At 36.9% G+C, this 15821-nt stretch overlaps 1 protein-coding gene across 1 annotated transcript in view; it reads right to left on the bottom strand.

The window, feature by feature from the left end:
• Positions 1-1819: 1819 nt before the first annotated feature.
• The window catches only part of LOC134742398 (G-protein coupled receptor dmsr-1-like), a 66459-nt gene continuing 52457 nt past the window's right edge, over positions 1820-15821 (bottom strand). The window contains exon 4 of the mRNA XM_063675525.1: positions 1820-5118. Coding sequence (XP_063531595.1) covers positions 4949-5118 — 170 coding nt within the window. The 3' untranslated portion in view covers positions 1820-4948. The remainder of the gene's footprint in view (positions 5119-15821) is intronic.

Genomic DNA, 15821 nt, shown 5'->3' on the forward strand with positions numbered 1-15821 from the left:
ACTTTAAAAACCCATTTAATATTGTTCAAACGTTTAACTGTGGCTGTATAAGATTTTGCCTTTGCTCATTTACGCAGGTGTAAGGTTTAAAAAAATATTTTTAGTGTATACCTCAAAAATAAATATACCATAGAAGACGCAAATGCATCTATAGTTGGTCAAGCAAATCTTGTCAGTAAATAAGAACAAAGAAAACTATACGCATCCCTTTCTTCTGGGCGCCAGCACCAGTGCAAGACAAAGAAAGTATGACTGTTTCCGTCTACGCCCGAAATAAGACAGTCCCTTGACAAACTATACTTCGCGTGTCCGAACCCCGACCAAGCGTCGAGGTTGACCGTCGTCGCTCTTTACAGTGCACACGCGTCAGTTGTTGGAGCCGGATGTCCGTGAAAACTTAAAAAATGCTTCGTTGCATGATAATTAACTGCTACAGCCCAAAAATTGCGAGCACCCAACGGCAAGAACGTATTTCCTATCATAGATAAGTAATTTTAAAATGATATTATGCCTAAATTTTGTATGAAAAAGTCGGCACGCTTGGTTTCAATACAAATCGTGGTATTTGCGTCATCTAGGTGTATTCCTTTTGGTTCCCGCCAAGGGCCTGACACTCTTTGATAGAGAAAGATAGTCTTATTGCGATTCCTATAAGAGGCAAGAGAAAATAGTGCCATGCTTTGTCCTTATCACCGACCGGGTGGCATCATAGGTAGGAGGCGATGGCGAAATACCGAAATTTATAAGAGTGAAAGAGAAAAAATCCTATGCTGCCCAAATTTTATATGAATATTCTTTCTCTTACCCCCGGTCGCTCGGTGGCGCGTCTATAACTACTTGTATAATACTATGTCTATGGTCCGCCTTATGAACTCGAGTAAATACAATTCAACAAAAGATATATCAAGAATAATTTATTTTAACAATTTAGTTACATAATTTTTGATACCTAAAATAAGATTCAATGCGGGATTAGTAAAATTAGAACAATTACCAATAGGGAATTTGCAATAATTCGTATTTTTTTGGAATAATTACGTGTATATCTGTAAAATGAAAACAGTTCTAAAAACTTGTCAACATCCCTATTGTTCCAGGCGAGGCGGGGCACTATTTTTTTCCATTTTTTTTTCAGTTGCTCGTGGGACGGGGACGTAAATAGAGGAGTACACCACTTTTCTGCACTAGAGCAGGAACGTATCAGTTTCTGCGCTCTTTTTAGAACAACAACGACCCACCTTGAGAGCATGAGATATGAAAATAAACAAGAATGGACAACCGACATAATTGTAATTGCAATTCATTAGCAGTATAAATAAATTGCTAAACACAAGTACCTAAGCACTTTTATGAAATGGAAGGTTTTAGATTTAATAAAACAACTACAAATTGCATGTTTGTTTACTATCATGTGCCATGTTTTAAACGACATATAATAATTTTCGGTAAATAAACATACAGACGACAGACGATACTAACACTAAGGTGTCTATTTAATAAGTTTACAGCTCTCAACCGAGTCTTTAGCAAATGCGGACTAACTATCTAAGTGTATATTTTACAATCTAATACATTTCACTATTACGTCTTATTTCCAGATTTATACAGATTACTACATATTTAAGATACATTAATTTATGTAATTTACAGGACAGTGCCGCAGCGCGCCGACGCCGACCACACTCACGAAGCACTGGATGAACTGGATCACTTATTTAGTCGCCCACAGGGGGCCCAGGTAGGTGCTTTATAAACATTAACCTGTACTAAAAAAGCCGGACAAGTGCGAGTCGGACTCGCCTACCGAGGGTTCCGTACTTTTTAGTATTTATTGTTATAGCGGCAACAGAAATACATAATCTGTGAAAATTTCAACTGTCTAAGCTATCACGGTTCATGAGATACAGCCTGTTGACAGACAGACGGACAACAGAGTCTTAGTAGTAGGGTAGTTTTACCCTAAAAATATCCCGTAATCAAAATTATGCCTACTCCGAAATACTCGTCAATTACTTTAGTACTGGTAGTGAAACCTCTTATTTTCATTCTAATTCGTATTCACAGGCAGGTGACTGAATCCATTTACATATGAATATTAATATTTCAGGAGCTTGTACGGTGAATATTAAACTCGGTTTTAACTTTTTAACTTACAATTTTGCAACTTAAACAGTTGGCAGAGCTAAAATTATGAAGTAATAAAGGACAATGAATATTATAGTCGAACTAAAATGAAATCCTGATTGGTGAATCGGTTGGGGTGACTTTCAATCTAATTTCGCATGGCGATAGGCTGTATGCGAGATGAAGCATTTGTCAAGCAAACTTTTGGGTCGGGAATCGGAATACATAAATGCGACGTGAGTCGTGACCAGAAGCACTAACATTCAGGCGAATTAAATCCAAGATAAATTCTTCCATGTAATTCTTATAGTAATTGACAATGTATATTAATAATAACATAGTTTAGATAACATTTACCAACATATTAAACATTATATCTTAGTTCTAATATAAAATGTATTAAATAAATACAAAAACAATTATACTTACAACTCAAAATTTGTATACACTTGATTAAATCACTTTTGAACATAGTTGTATGTTTCACTCAAATAAATTTTATGGTAGTCCTTTTAAGGAAACCCGCATTATGCTATTATGTGTGTATTATATTTTTCACCTATATATTTTTTACATTTAATTATGTATTTTTTACTTAATTGCAAAAACTCAGACTATTTGTTTACTTAAACATTGAATAAAGTAACAATAACAAATAACATACAAAACAATTCGAATAAAGAAAACATCATTACTTACATGTTCATTCTCATGCAACGTTACAGTTCACAGTCAATAATGTTTACATTACAATAAGTCATAATTTTTTAAACTATTACCCTGGGAGTGGGAAAAGCGGCCACGTAGTTCCCTAATTCAATAGTGGCAGAACTACGTTTTACGGACTGTTATTCATAGTTCAAGGTTACAGATGTCTATGTCAATTTTGTCGGTAGTACCTAACACGCCCGAATCACTTCTTTCTGTTATCCTATATCAACCTACTCTTATGAGAGGAATTAAGGACATTGTTTGACTAGTTAACACAAAAAAATTAAATCTATATAAAATTGAGGCCTAAGTAAGAACCTTAGTTCATAATTATGTCAATACTGCATGTATTTGGATTGTTTTATTAGAACATGCGCAAGGCTTGTACTGCCCTAGATTCTCTTATGACACACACATTAACAAAACTTGTAGTATTGCAATAATAATACAAATTCTATTATTGCGTGTGCCAGGTTACAATACCCACAGAAAAACTGTTTTTTTTTTTCAATTTTAATATTATAGCTCATCGGCTCACATATATACTTAATAAATATACACTGGTTGACACCTATCATCAACATCTGATATAAATTCTAGTTGATTCTAGTAAGCACCTTCATCACTTGTGATACTTGCGATACGATTTAATAAGCAAGAAAATTATCACCCGTGTGCTGAGGAATTAAGTTCCTGCTATCCATTTATCGCAGTCCTCTCAATGTCCACCGCTCTGCCGTGAAATACTCAGATAAGATTTTGTTTTTTTCTCCGTGACATTCCTCACCTTATATGCTTGACGACCGTTCTGGCCTAGTGGGTAGCGACCCTGCCTATGAAGCCGATGGTCCTGGGTTCGAATCCCGGTAAGGGCGTGTATTTGTGTGATGAGCACAAATATTTGTTCCTGAGTCATGGATGTTTTCTATGTATTTAAGTATTTGTATATTATATAGGTATATACCTATGTAATATACAAATACTTAAATACATAGGAAAAGCCTTTTTGAGGTTACCGTGGGACTTAGTCAATTTGTGTAAGAATATCCATATAATATTTATTTATTTATTTATATGCTATATATTGCATTAAGCTGTCTACGAGCTTTCGCAACGAAAAGAAACAATAGGTGTAGCGTGTATTTTTAATACAACTGCAAATTGATACGAGGAGTAGGTTTTAATGTTTTGACACGATATCAAAAGAAGTTATTAATTCAGCCTTAAGTAACGAAGTGCAATTAATTTGAGATTTTGTAGCGGCAAATACTTATATCGTACATAATTTAAAAAAAAAGTAATGATACATTGCCTACTGAATTAGTTTATATAGAAAAATAAAATTCGTGTTTTTTATTGAAACATAGGCAAGTTAATTCATTTGGGTCTGTACAATACACGCTGTATAGTACCCACATAATTGAAAAATAATATTTAAAAGCGTGTCGTACTGGATTGTTTTGTCGTTAATTAAATTGCCAATACCAACAAAACAATCAACTGGGTATGAAAGTTTAAATTGTTTTGAGTAAGGGTGTGAGTTTAATGTTAGGCAATTTTACATACGAACGTAATCGTGGGAGTTACGTGTCTCTTACTTCAAGTCCTTGACTATTATATTGTATATTTAATTTTAATTTTTGCAGTATTAAACCAGAGACTCTCAGAGACCCAGAGTCACTTATTTCAACAAACATGAACTATAATTTGCACTTCTTAGCACAATTTGGACTTATGAAGAGATTTCGTTGATACGTTAGGTTAACAATACTTACTTAAGTATGATAAATTACACAAAGATGTGTTGATAACTTGGTTCTACATTTTACTGGTCCTCTGAATACGACATACACGTTCCGTTCCAACCTCATATTTATACAACAGTTATCTGCCAATCGCCTTTTCGCACAAAGTAATGTGCAAAAAGAACCACTAACTAGAATTTATTCCCTAAGGTCCATCGATCCAATCCAATCACAAGAGCACACTAGTTGTATGTTATACATAGTTTCGTACCGCGTGACATCTTATTCCGGGATATGTGTATTCCTGAAGGCATTTTGGGTTGTTTGGATCATAGATGGGCGACCGAGGTGGTCGCGGTGCGCGAATGCTACGCCTTGCGCGCCGTGAGCGGCGCGGCGTCGGGCTGTGCCGGCACGGGCAGCGGCAGAAGCTTGCGCGCCAGCCGCCCGAACGTGCTGCGGAACTGCCGGCTCATGCTGCAGTACAGCACGAAGTTGATGGCCGACCCCACCAGCGCCATCAGGTCCATCACCTCGCCTGACAACGCACATTTATATTTTAGAAAAAAAGAAAAATATATTAAATTTATTTCAAGTCAATTTAATTCAATCAAACAATCAATTCAAGGTCAGTTCAGGATCAATTTTTGAAGAGGGTGTTTTTTCGACATTTGTACGGCAATTTTTAGGGTTCCGTACCTCATAAGGAAAAAACGGAACCCTTATAGGATCACTCGTGCGTCTGTCTGTCTGTCTGTCTGTCCGTCCGTCTGTTACAGCATATTTTCTACTAAACTACTGGACCAATTAAGTTGAAATTTGGTATACATATGTAAGTTTGTGACCCAAAGACGGCCATGTAATGTAAACAAATGAATTATAAACACGGAGGCCACTTTCGGGGGGTAAATGAGAAAATTAAAAAATAAGTTTTTCAAACTACATCGTGTTACATATCAAATGAAAGAGCTCATTGTGAGAATCTCAAATATATTTTTTTTATAATTTTAGGATAAACAGTTTAGAAGTTATCTAAGAAAATAGGCAAAAAATGACCATCCCCCCCTTTATCTCCGAAACTACTGGGTCTAAAATTTTGAAAAAAATACATAAAATAGATCTTTATCTATAGATTACAGGAAAACCTATTAGAAATGTGCAGTCAAGCGCGAGTCGGACTTAATTACTTAGTTTTTGATCCGTACCGTACGGGTTTTTTTAAGACATTTCACTCACGTTTCACATAAAAAATACATTGTTTAAATTGCGTAATGTACGGAACCCTTGGAACGCGAGTACGACTCGCACTTTTATTTTTGGAAAATATGATTTATAATCATCGCTTTAGGAAGGTTTTTAACAGGAAAAATATACTGTACGAGGCACCACTACTTTTTATAGTTAGCTAGATATGGACGTTTAAATATAGACATTTGTATGGCAGTGGTACTTTTCAGCCATTTTAAAGGCGCTTGATATATATAATGCATTTTTGGACATTGTATTTTTGTGGCATTTGTAAGAACCTGATAACATTTGTATGGCACATTTCCGACATATGAACGCCATATTCGACATTTTTATGGTCAAAGTAGCCGTACAAGTGTTACCATACAAATGTGTTTTTCGACAAAAACAGAACAAAAATGTTTTTTGGTCATCTTTCGTACATTATGTACCCGATTCACGTAATTATTAAACACAATATTCTTACACCATTTATTTCAATTATATATTAATAAATAAGGACGCATACAAAATGCCGTAGTGACCGTACCAAAATACGCCGTTCAAGAAAATTAACTTTACTATTCTTCAATCAAAAAAACCGTTTCTGTGTCCACTACCGTTGGAGATTGAAGCCCAAGCAATGTACTATTGTATCGTTAATTAAATGTAATAAATAAATAAACAAACCAGATTTAGAGAGGTGTCCTTAAGTCATAACAAAAACAGTGCCGCGCGGGACAACCACAAAAAGGCTTTCCTGGTTGAAATAAATAACGCACTAGTTTTTGTAAATAATTAAGTCATTTCTCTATATCTTTATACAGGTATTAAGTATTTGGTAATACGGTACCTACGTCAAAAGTTATGAATATTTTCCGAACCAAACCGCACGTGGGAGTCGTGGGACACGCCATAACAGCGTTTGATTTCGCCGTTTTTAGTGTTTGAAAGTCGATTTTATCAGAAACAATACTGTAGAAACAAAGGAACATTTTTTTATTAGTTTATAACATATAAGTATAATTAAAATATCAATACTGTGTACTTCAATGTACTTGGAATATTAGCCTTGGGACAGCAAAAAATGCTCATTTGAAAATTGACTCATTTCAAGAAAAGTGCGTACTTCTGTGGCGTACTCCCTTAAAGGCCGGCCCTTTGGTGTTGCGGGTGTCTATGTGCGACGGTGATCGCTTACCATCAGACGATTTGTCTGTTCGTTTGCCTCCTATACTATAAAAAAGACCTCATATAAGTATGGATAATTGGATATCGAGCGCTATCTAAAATTGCCAATGTTGGTAGATGATTGTGAGATCATTTATATGAACATTTTGGCCCGGGTTAACAGTTTCTTAGCGGCAATAGGAGAGACACTAGATAGCCCTTTTAAACGACATTGGCTGTCGCTGCATGCTCCAAAGTACCAAGACTGTAAATAAATAAGTTATTATTATTAGGATACTTAGGGTAAACTAACATAGATATAAGTACCTATAGTTTTAACTGTACTTAACTAACAAATATGGACTGTGGTCTGAAATAAATATATATATTGATTGATAATCAATTTTCCTAGCCACATAAGTCAATAGATTAATAGGTAACAGAAATAACTCTAGGTTGTTTTTTACAAAGATGTGACAAACATTGTCGGTTATAGAACTTTTTCCCCTGCATTTCTTTAATTACTTTAATCAGAAATCGATATCAAAAATTATGCCTTAAACGTGGCATCAGTAATCTAGTTACACCTTGTTTATACAGAGTCCCATTAGCCAAAGATAATGAGCCACCAAAAATAACAGCTTTGACCTCGTAAAAGGTTATAATTTAGGATAAATTCTGACAGAGTTCGATCCGGTGTCCGAGACGACAACAAAACAGTGTCAAGCCGCCCTATGCATCATTTTGTGGCTTAAGGTTTGATAAATTAAACTCTCTAACAATAGATCTGTGTAAGTCTGATCTGTTGGACTAGACATCCGAGCCATCCTTCTAAACCCAAATAAAGCTTATGTGCCACCCTGTCAGCCCTCGCTGGGTTAAATTATGTATATCCTATAAAACAAAAGCTTAAGAGGGCATTAAAATAGACTAAAATTTAACTTATAATGACTTCTTCACTGTGCAGACATGCTAACTCAATTTGTCATTGTGTAGTAGCAAGATTCGAGACAATTTATTATATTCATGTACCCATACATTTTATAAATTTGTAGTTCTAGTTTTCTACTTTGTTTTAATACTAGTATTAAGTTATTTAAAAGTTAATATTACATGCATCATTGGACGGCGTTTTTACATACCTATCAAATTTATTTTGTATACCTGCCGGGCTAGCACATGATTGGCGCGAGAGTATCTCGCCGCGACATAGACCAAGGAAACCAAGTATTAACACCGCGCAAGTACAAGCCAAATAATTATCCCGCTTCCCCATCACTAAACATAATATATCAAAATGTCAGGGGCCTTAATACAAAGCTGAAAAGTTTTCGAAACACAACTCCTACACTTGACTGTGACATTATGGGCGTAGCTGAATCTTGGCTGTCTGATTCTGTAGAGGATTCCGAGCTGGTGGGTGATGGTTGGAGTGTGTTGCGGCGTGACCGTGCTACCGGAAAACAAGGTGGAGGCGTGCTCTTGGTGGCGCGGCCTGGAATCGCTTTGCGGCGAAGACCTGAGTTAGAAACCTCTGAATGTGAAGACCTCTGGGCGTCATTCTCGCTGGAACAAACTACATGTCATGTGTGCGTCATTTATATACCACCCAGAGCTGCCGACGACGTCTACATGCGTTTTTTCCATAAAGTTGAATCTATCATTGACTCTCTAAACGGTGTAGTTGTGATTCTAGGTGACTTAAACTTAAATGCTAAATATTCTTCTGTTAACATACTTAGCTATTTCGGTTACTTTACTACAGTTTGTAATCTGAATGAGACGAATGATGTGGTGAATGCGTTTGGAGGAGTATTAGACGTTGTGCTGGTGCGAGGCCATTCCGACGGAGTAAAGGTTAGTGAGATAGATGGCGGGGGTATGGTACCTCATCGGGACGCGTACCATCCTCCGCTCGAAATAGATGTGCCTCTTAAAGTGTCCGACAATAGCCCTCTGTTTTCTGAACCCAGCAATGTTGACTCCAGCCATGACTGGAACTTTGCCAGAGGAGACTACGTCCTTTTATATAAATTATTTTCTGAAGTATCGTGGAAGGAAGTTCTTGGCAGTCATGATGTCAATACTGCTGTTGAGACCTTTTACGAAGTTGTTCACAGTGTCCTCGATAGGAGCATACCTAGAAAGCTGAGATCTAACAAACCTAGCAGACGCTATCCAGTCTGGTTCACTTCGGATATCATTCGTGATATTAAGAGAAAGGCTAACTTGCATCGAGACTGGAAGCGCAGCGGAGACAGATCTGTGTACAACTCCTTTTCGAGGCTTAGAGCAGACATCAAAACCCGAGTAAATCTTGCCTACGAGAATTACACTTCTCAAATGGAAGGAAAGCTTAAAACCAATCCCCGTGCTTTCTGGCAACACATTGCAAGTCTTAAAGCCAAAGGAGGCTTCGAGTCCCTGGTTTTCTATGACGGTAATGAATTTCAGGGTAGTGAGGCGGCTCAGGCCTTTGCTAATTACTTTTCGTCGGTCTTTCTCTCCGAGGAACCTCATCTTGATCACCAACGAATCTTACGCGAGGATCGAAGTTTTAATGCAAACTATGTGCATATTAATAAGATTTTGCAGCCGGATATCGAAATTTCTTTGGGTCATCTGAAACCTCGAAGCTCCCCTGGTCCCGACAATCTTCCTGCCTTTATTTTAAAAGGCTGCAAAGAGTGGCTTATGGCGCCCATGATGCACATTTTTAACTTGGCCTTAAGTACCGGGCAGTATCCAAACAAATGGAAAATAACGAGAGTCAAGCCTATTCCCAAAACTAACAAGACCACCCAGGTTGAGGATCATCGACCTATCGCTATCCTCTCGTCGATGGCAAAACTTTTTGAGTCTGTAATAAATCGACTTGTTGCCCACCAAATCGGGCCCTACCTTTGTGATTCCCAGCATGGTTTCAGGTCTGGGCGATCGGTAGAAACCAATCTGCTAACCCTGGTTGACTCTAATGCAGATCATTTAGACAAAGGCATACAAGTGGACGTGTTGTACTTTGACTTTAAAAAAGCCTTTGATCAAGTAGATAACGATGTCCTGTTGTCCAAGCTGTGTAATATTGGGTTTTCACCTCAGCTACTCCGATTTTTCGCGAGCTACTTGGGCGACAGGAAACAGTATGTGCAACACGGCTGTTTTGTATCTAAAAGCTATCATACGCGCTCTGGCGTCAGCCAGGGTTCGATACTTGGGCCGTTGCTTTTTGGGATCATGATCAATGATCTTGCATCAGTTCTTAAATCTGCCAGATGCTTGCTCTATGCTGATGACCTCAAAGTTATTTACGGTGTGCAAGAAGTATCCGACTGTGTATCTCTCCAGGAGGACGTGGATAAAGTGCACCAATGGAGTCGCCAAAATAAGTTGTCCTTTAATGCCTCTAAGTGTGCCGTCATGACTTTCAGTAGGGCCCGTCGTCCACTCTACTACGAATATCATCTAGGATCGGAACCATTATCCCGGGTCAATACTATTCGGGATCTTGGCATCATTCTTGACACCCACCTCAACTTCCATGAACATATGATATCGTTAGCTCGTGATTGTTATAAGAGGTTAGGGTTTGTTATTGGATATATGGAACGCGAGAGATTTCCAGGACTCGGGTACTATAAAGCTTCTATACACATCTCTAGTCAGAAGCAAGCTCGAGTCAGCTGCCATCGTTTGGAATCCTCATGAGGTATCCTATGTCTTGCTTTTGGAGAGGGTACAAAAAGTATTTCTCCGGTTCTTATATAAAAAAATATTCGGGTATTACCCGTTTTTATACCCAACCAAATACTTGCTGGGTTCTTTAGGCCTGAACTCTTTGGAGGTAAGACGAAATTTTAAGCTCCTTACGACAGCCTGTTGCGTCTTGCGAGGTGAATCGGATTGTGCCGAACTGGTGGCGCAATTACTGCGTCTTTTTGTCCCTACGCCGACCAGAATCAACCTCCGGCCTCGGGACCGTGGTCTACTTGTAGGCCCGATATCGCGAATCGTGTCTCGCAGAAAATCCCCACTTGTTCGCCCTTTACCCCTCCTGAATGCGCTCTTAGCATCAGCGCCCGAGTGTGATTTATTTGCTGGCAGGTGGAGCGAAGTGCGAGAGGAATTGTTGAGGTTCTGTGAGAAGATGGATGAGCGTCCTTCAACTGTTTGAATGTGCTTATTGTATATAATATTATTAGTTTACCTGTTTTTGTTTTTAATTTGTTTATAGTTTTGCAGTGACTTTGTATATTTCATACTGTTATGCTGTACAACTATTTTTAAAATAAAATAAATAAAATAAAATAAATAAAATAGACCAACCGTCCCCCTTTAATTCATACAGTTAGTAAAAGACGGGTAGTCTATCTCGCGGCGAGATAATGTCGCGTCAATCATGTGCTCGGCCTACTGTAGGTATCTAACTGTGATTAACATTACGATACGGGAATCAATAATTTAAAATCCTAGCGGACATATTATGCTTCCTGGCGAATAATTTATTTCAGTCAAATGATATTTTATATAACAATTTTACCTTCACAAACGATCCAGACCCTTCATAATTTATCACATTACACCATTTATTTAATTTATCACGTTAAACCATTTAATTAATTTATCACGTTACGCTATTCGCTTTCCTTTACGACTTTAAGCACTTTTAGCTTTCGTTTGATTCTGAATTACAACGGCAAGTTAGAATTCTGCCCGTTGATATTAAATTCATCATGCCTTTATTAATGATAAATAGATAATATCAGAAATGCGTAATATTTCACAAAATTTACCTTACTCGAGGCCTTAAATATCAATTTTCCAACTACGTGAGTCAGTTTAGTAAAGTTACTTTGATTAATTACGCCTGTAAGCTCGGAAGAAAGCTCGCTTAATTGCCTGAGTTTATGACTAGATACCCATCAAAAGTTCGGTTAAGACGAATATCTACAACTGAAAGGGCAAGTTATGCCAAGAATCTTTTGTAACAGTTCATTTTGTAACTTCTTGTGACTTCCTTTATTCTCGGTTAACAGTAAAAAATTACAGCGTTCAAGACCTGTGTCGAAATAGTAGATTGTTAACTAAGGGATGAGAGGTACTCATTTCTGCCGAGGTAGTTTGGCGCTCGAACGCAATGAGAGCGCCAATAGTTCGAATCTGAAATGATGCCTTTCACCCAAGTTAAACACTCTAGTTTTCATTTCGAATACGAGGAAAGTAAAATACATATTTTCTTTTAAACATGACTAAGTATATATTTTTATAGCATTTCTTGAGAGTACTTTCAATTAACCATTTAGGTAAAAGTATCGTTATTTATGGGATAGGAGTAAATATCAGAATGGAAATTGTAATAAAATCCATTTAAAACCCAATTTCAACGTGGTAAAGCGGCTAGTGTGATGGGCACCTTTGCGCCAGGGACAACTCGGGGGGGACTTTTTGACTAGGCTTAAATTTAGTCTTAAGTTATTATTGAATTGTTTTTATTTTTTACAAGCTAATGGGTTTGAATAAATGTAGAATTTCAATTGCTTATCGTAAAAAAATTAAAAATAATCATACTTGGAAAGTAAAATGCTCTAGTGAAGTAAAACGTATCACTTTCTGCTCACTTTTTAGAACAACAATGTCCCTCTTTCAGAGCATGAGAAATGAAAATGGATAAGTTGTATTAGAACATGCACATGAAACATGTATCATCTTACATGCACTTTTACATGAAACTGTTCTTACTCTATACTTATTCCCAATGGACCCGTCAAGTGTAAATCAGTCAACGGAAATAGTACATTTCGATGCTAGTGCGGAAAGTATGTCATTACTTGCAAGAATGACATTTCCGCACGTGTATCGAACGACGTTTTTTAATACAGTTGCGAAAAAGTAATAAAAACAACAAGTAAGGAATAAAAACTTTGGAAACTTAAAACGCCTCTTAGTAGGTAGTAAAAGTAAGAAAAAACGCCTCTTATTTGACAGGCGTTTCGGCAGCTATTCCGTTCCATTCAGACAACTTATTAAGAACGGTTTTTCAATATTCAATATTAAAAAATAAACATTTTATAATGATGATGAGGTAAGTAATTAAATTATAAAATATGTATTTTTTCGTATTCTTACATTAACAGTAGGTTTTTATGTTGATTACGACGTTTAAAGAAACTAATATTAACACTCATCAATAAGTAGTCATGAATTGGAACAAGTATAAATTTAAAAAAATTAGAAAAGTAAAAAGCACTAGTTCGCGAAAACCAACTTTCCGCGCGCTAAACAGCTACGTAAAGTAGCACTTTTTGAGCAACTGTATTAAAAAAGTATTTTGTATAAAAAATAAAACTGTGTTGATGATAATGAAACTAAAATATCGCGGTAGACACATCACTTATTCATACGTAGTTCTACTTAATTTCGAAAGGGTCAAACTGCGCAGCCCTCAATACAATGTTAATATTTAACAAGGTACTTACTCATCTTTTGAAACTACACGTCTTAAAATCCTTTATACTCGTAAACATAGAAAACAAAACGTGGACATATACTGCAACACTGGTTGGAGTAGCATGATAATACTATTACTTATTCGGTGGGAGTAGAGTGATTTTTTTTAATACCATTATTTTCTGATTTTCTGTTCGTCCACTAACCACGATAGTAAATCAATAATCATAATCAGTGTTTGGCAAAAGTTTTTCGTAACAACAATGTATTTCATCTCTTTCGCCTGAGCATGCCTTTTACCTACTATTACATAAGTTCAATCCTGTTATGTTCGTGACAGACGGTCCTGTTATGTTCGGACGGCCGGAAAAGAACTCCCGCCGTTTTCCGACGTCAAAAGATAATGTGAAATAGGTGTACAAATCCACCCCATGGCGGCAGAATAAACAATCTATGTACTTAATAGTACCAATGTAATGTACTATGTACTTGGTAGTATTGTTAACCAAGGGTGGAAAGTGAAGCATATCACCCGAGATATTTCGGCGCTCGAACGAAGTGAGGCTCTAATTAACGACGACACGAAGACGAAGACGACGACGACGAGACTCGAGAGTGAGACGAAGTGAGAGACTCTACTTTTCATTTCGACATTTTCGACTATGAGGAAAGTCAAACACAAAAAATGCAGGTTTAATATAGGTATATTTCTTTTGACGGTTAAGATAATTAGGGACTGGAATTGGTGCCATTTACATTTTGATCGGAAAAAAATTCCAAAATCATAGACGACTTTTGAGACTAATTTTGAGTGCCTCAGAAACTGCAGAAGGAAAAATCGGTGCACCAAGTAGGCAGAAAGAATCAGAGTTAAGTTCCTTGAGGCCGGGAAGAGAAGAGAGAAGATGATTGTGGTCCACAGGGGAACAACTCGCACTTGGAGGTATTCACATTCGTCACTCGTCCCGAGTCTTGATATCTCGGTACTCGTGAAATAATGACATACTTTCCGTACTAGCATCGAAATGTACTATTTCCGACGAAAAGATGTTTCAATTGCAAGATAGCCACCATGAACAAAATACCATGTTTACGGTGCTTCATTGGGGGATATTCTAGTAGACTAATTAGCCGTACAGCGGTTTCAAAGTGCGTCGGCCGTCATGGCATGAGGTGCCATATCACCTAGGGGCAAACTACCACTGCTGTTCATGGATCGGGGAGTAAAAATTAACCAAGACTTTTATATTCAGAACGTGTTGCACGGTCATATGCTAGAAAAGTTAATTGTATGGGGATGACGGATGACTTATTGTTTTCAACAAGACAGTGTCCCATCTCACAAAGCTAAACGTACACAAGACTGGTGTCGAACAAATTTGACAGATTTTATACCGTGGACTACTTGAATCCGTTGGACTTTTCTATATGGGGATACATAATCAGCAGGTTTGGGAGTACACAGGGAATGAATTTAAGTTTATTCAAGCATCGGTTGGTCAAGATATGGGACGATATACCAGATGAGGTAGTGCGTGCCGCGTACGCGTGCAACTCATTCTATGGTAGAATGTGTAAAGTTATAGAGGTCAAAGGAGAGCGATTTCAGCTAATGAATTAATTTTGTAAATATAGAGTATGCTTAAAATAAAACACGTCCCTCAGCCATGAGGTTACGACAAGGAAGAGAGAGAGAAAATAAAAACAAGTTTAATATTGAAATTTGAAGTTTTGTTTTAATTTTATGGCTATTTTAAACTGGGACACTTAATCTGCACTTAATATTACAACTATTGTTCACAGGTTCAAAACGTAATTAAGCGTTGATACTTCCTTTTATACCGTCAAGTTCTTTATTGTTTTGTCAGTTATTTTTTTCATTTATGAAAAGACCTTGCTTTCATTTCAATACTAGTCACACTTAATAACAAAACAAAGGTAGTTGAAATAGATTTGGACCATAGTTGGAAGATTTTGGATCATAGGTAATTGGATGGTTTTACGGTACATATAAATCATTTATTTGTCAGTCGGGCAAAAAGCAGGCATGATAGTTTTATAAACCTTATTGCGCAGTCAGTAAAAGTGCTACCAGCATCTGTTTAGTATTGCAAATTACCTTAGTCTGTCATACGAACGGGTACATTGCGACTGATAGATAAGTTAGATAACATATCAGCACAACTTCTAAACCGTATTGTTGCTCTTTAATAGTTATGTGAATGATCTGCCTTTTTTTGTAATTAAAGTTTCTTAATTTATTTTTAAACATGCTGACCGATGGCTTTTTAACTTTGGAAAATTAATTTCCATTAATTGTATATATCTTAAGTTTATAAATTAGTTTGACTTTAATTCAAAAAACAGCAATCACAGCATAAAATATATCATGAATGAATA

Source organism: Cydia strobilella, chromosome 6 (assembly GCF_947568885.1).
Source record: "Cydia strobilella chromosome 6, ilCydStro3.1, whole genome shotgun sequence".
Taxonomy (NCBI): Eukaryota; Metazoa; Arthropoda; class Insecta; order Lepidoptera; family Tortricidae; genus Cydia; species Cydia strobilella.